Raw genomic sequence first — 2,351 nt, 5'->3', positions numbered from 1 at the left:
TAGTCACTCCGCTTTCCCGCTCTGCTAGTCACTCTGCCTCTGCCGCTTTGTGACAGCAACTCAAGTTTCATTCTCCCTTATTTTCTTTGGGCTTCTGTATGCTACATATAATCTTATAACTTTAGGCACATTCTGGCCTTGAGATTAATATACCTTTCCAATATGTGCTAAGTGCCCGATATCATTTTGCGAGCTAGTAATACCCTAATAAAAGCCAAATATCAGGAGGGCCTGATATGGCTTGTCAACATACTTAACCTCGTCCTCTGACAACTTCAAATCTAATGCATCAATCAAGTCAAAGAGATTCTTCATGGAGGCGGTTCCGACTATAGGATCAGCAACAACTTAAACACAGTAAGTACAACCTGGCAGAAATGAGAGATCAAAACTTAAATTTTACTTTCTCTAGTCCACAACCAAGCTAGAGCAACTTGAGCCATGGTTACCCCCTTCTTCTTCGCGATTTCTTTGACGCTACGTAGTAGAAGCCCTCATTAGTATGCATGGCAATGGTTCAGGTAAGCCTTACTGCTCTATAATTTGACGACTACTATCATGTTCATATCCTTTGACTATGCTGAAATTGGTTTCTAGTAGTTAGCTAATAACTGCTCATGCAGAGGGAGAAGGGGTGCAGATGGCGAGGGGGTATAACAGTTCGAAACTCACAAATCGGTTCCACTACGAGCTGTTTGCTCAGATGATGGATGAGTCAACATTCCTCTGGTAAGAGGGGACCAGGGGATAGAGCCGACACCAAAGTGCTATTTTCAGAATTAATTGATCTCAGTGAGTATGACAGATTTCGTGCATTGAACCCTTATTGACCAAACATTACCTTCAGACTCGGAACCATCTCCCGTTCTTCTTCACGATAAACCATGTTGTAGTGGTTTTGCATCGAGATAAATGGGGTGAGCTTGTTCGTGATTGCATGGTCTACAGAAAGACACTTGTCAGTTCTAATGTAACATATCAACAATTGGTGAACAGGAGGGAGGAGCTTAATTGGATAATGAATGAAAACTCACTCTGCATTATATGGACTATATACTAAAGACAAGTCAATAATTTTGAAGTCAGTGGTTGGAGATCAGTGCAAAACCGGAAAAGAATACATACATTGCCAAGCACGACAAGATGACATTCCAATGTAACAAACATATCCAGCTTGGACAACATTGTGAAGAGCTTGCATCTAAATTATTGAATGGTCAAAAGTCTCTTCAACCAATGATGGAAGCTGTGGCATGAGAATGGACCCTCGTACAGTTTCTTCCAATGGAGTGTTTGGATCCACGCGATGGTCTACCGATGGGTTGATTGTTCAGAGCTGAGAGGTGAGAGCTACAGAATAAATTACTTACATTGAAGAACATCAATGTAATCAAGTTGCAGATGCTCCAAACTGGCTTTCACTGTGGCAAAGATGTGCTACCAAGGCAATCAATTCAGAAAGCACAGACAATAGTATTTGATTTATTTAGTATTACCTTTCGACTTCTGCCCCACTGGTTCACATATCCATCTTGATCTGCATGCACAAAGTCAGCATAGACTCCACCTTTATAGTCTGGAGTACATTCAATGACCCCTGCAAACTATTTATAAGAATTCATCCTTTATGTTGAAATCAGGCTGGAGCATAATTGACTCGGAAGGGGTATGATTTACATACTTTGGTCATTAGGACGATTTCCTCTTGTCATGCCCTGACTGCAACCAGAACCGTCCCAGCACCAACCATATGCTCCCATATCTCTTATCTAGCTCTGTACCCCCTCAAGACAGTACCACCATTCCCCTGTAACCTTCCCATTACCTGACACATATACAGGACCTCCTACAATCAACTCCATTAAGTAGCAATCTCAATTACCTGCCTCATGTCCGCCAGATCCCCTGATGTCTCCTTGTTCACTTCCCGTACCTATTTAAGTAGTTCCGCAACGTCCCCAAGCCCCAGCTTGGTATATTTTGAACACACACCCTTTGTACCTGCTAACCATACGGATTTCTCTTTACTCTCAGTTTCTCTTTACTCTTGTCTGTTGTCTCTCTGATCATCTATACAATCAAATATATGCTTTTACTTCAAATCTAAGCCATCCGAGTGAGTCTCTGAGCTCCCCAACGCCTAAATGCTTTAGTGAGCTACCCTTCCCCAAACCTCCTCGAGCTCCCTAGCTACTCCATAGGCTTTGGGACCTCAATCTAGGTAACGTCGAAGCTATCTCTTATGTCGAACTACGTACCGCTTCTCCATTACAACCTCCAACACTCGAGGACGTCCACCCTCAAGCCCAGTCCCTGGGGGCCTACCTCCCAGGCGTATACCTTCTCAGGAG

General features: G+C 43.1%; 1 protein-coding gene across 1 annotated transcript; it reads right to left on the bottom strand.

The window, feature by feature from the left end:
* Nucleotides 1-204: 204 nt before the first annotated feature.
* C8R40DRAFT_1057183 (NADP-dependent oxidoreductase domain-containing protein) lies at nt 205-1,568 on the bottom strand (the record flags this gene model as incomplete). The annotated part of the gene is made up of 10 exons (XM_046225131.1): nt 205-347; nt 404-477; nt 533-580; nt 673-767; nt 842-942; nt 1,035-1,049; nt 1,126-1,201; nt 1,274-1,311; nt 1,371-1,437; nt 1,497-1,568. Coding segments are annotated over 10 exons (729 nt in total), but the record flags the coding sequence as incomplete, so codon positions are not given.
* Nucleotides 1,569-2,351: the final 783 nt, after the last annotated feature.

The sequence above is a fragment of the Lentinula edodes genome (assembly GCF_021015755.1).
Source record: "Lentinula edodes strain Le(Bin) 0899 ss11 chromosome Unknown C8R40scaffold_45, whole genome shotgun sequence".
Classification (NCBI taxonomy): Eukaryota; Fungi; Basidiomycota; class Agaricomycetes; order Agaricales; family Omphalotaceae; genus Lentinula; species Lentinula edodes.
The sequence above is the reverse complement of the archived record's forward strand: the minus strand, read 5'-3'. Positions and strand labels throughout refer to the sequence as shown.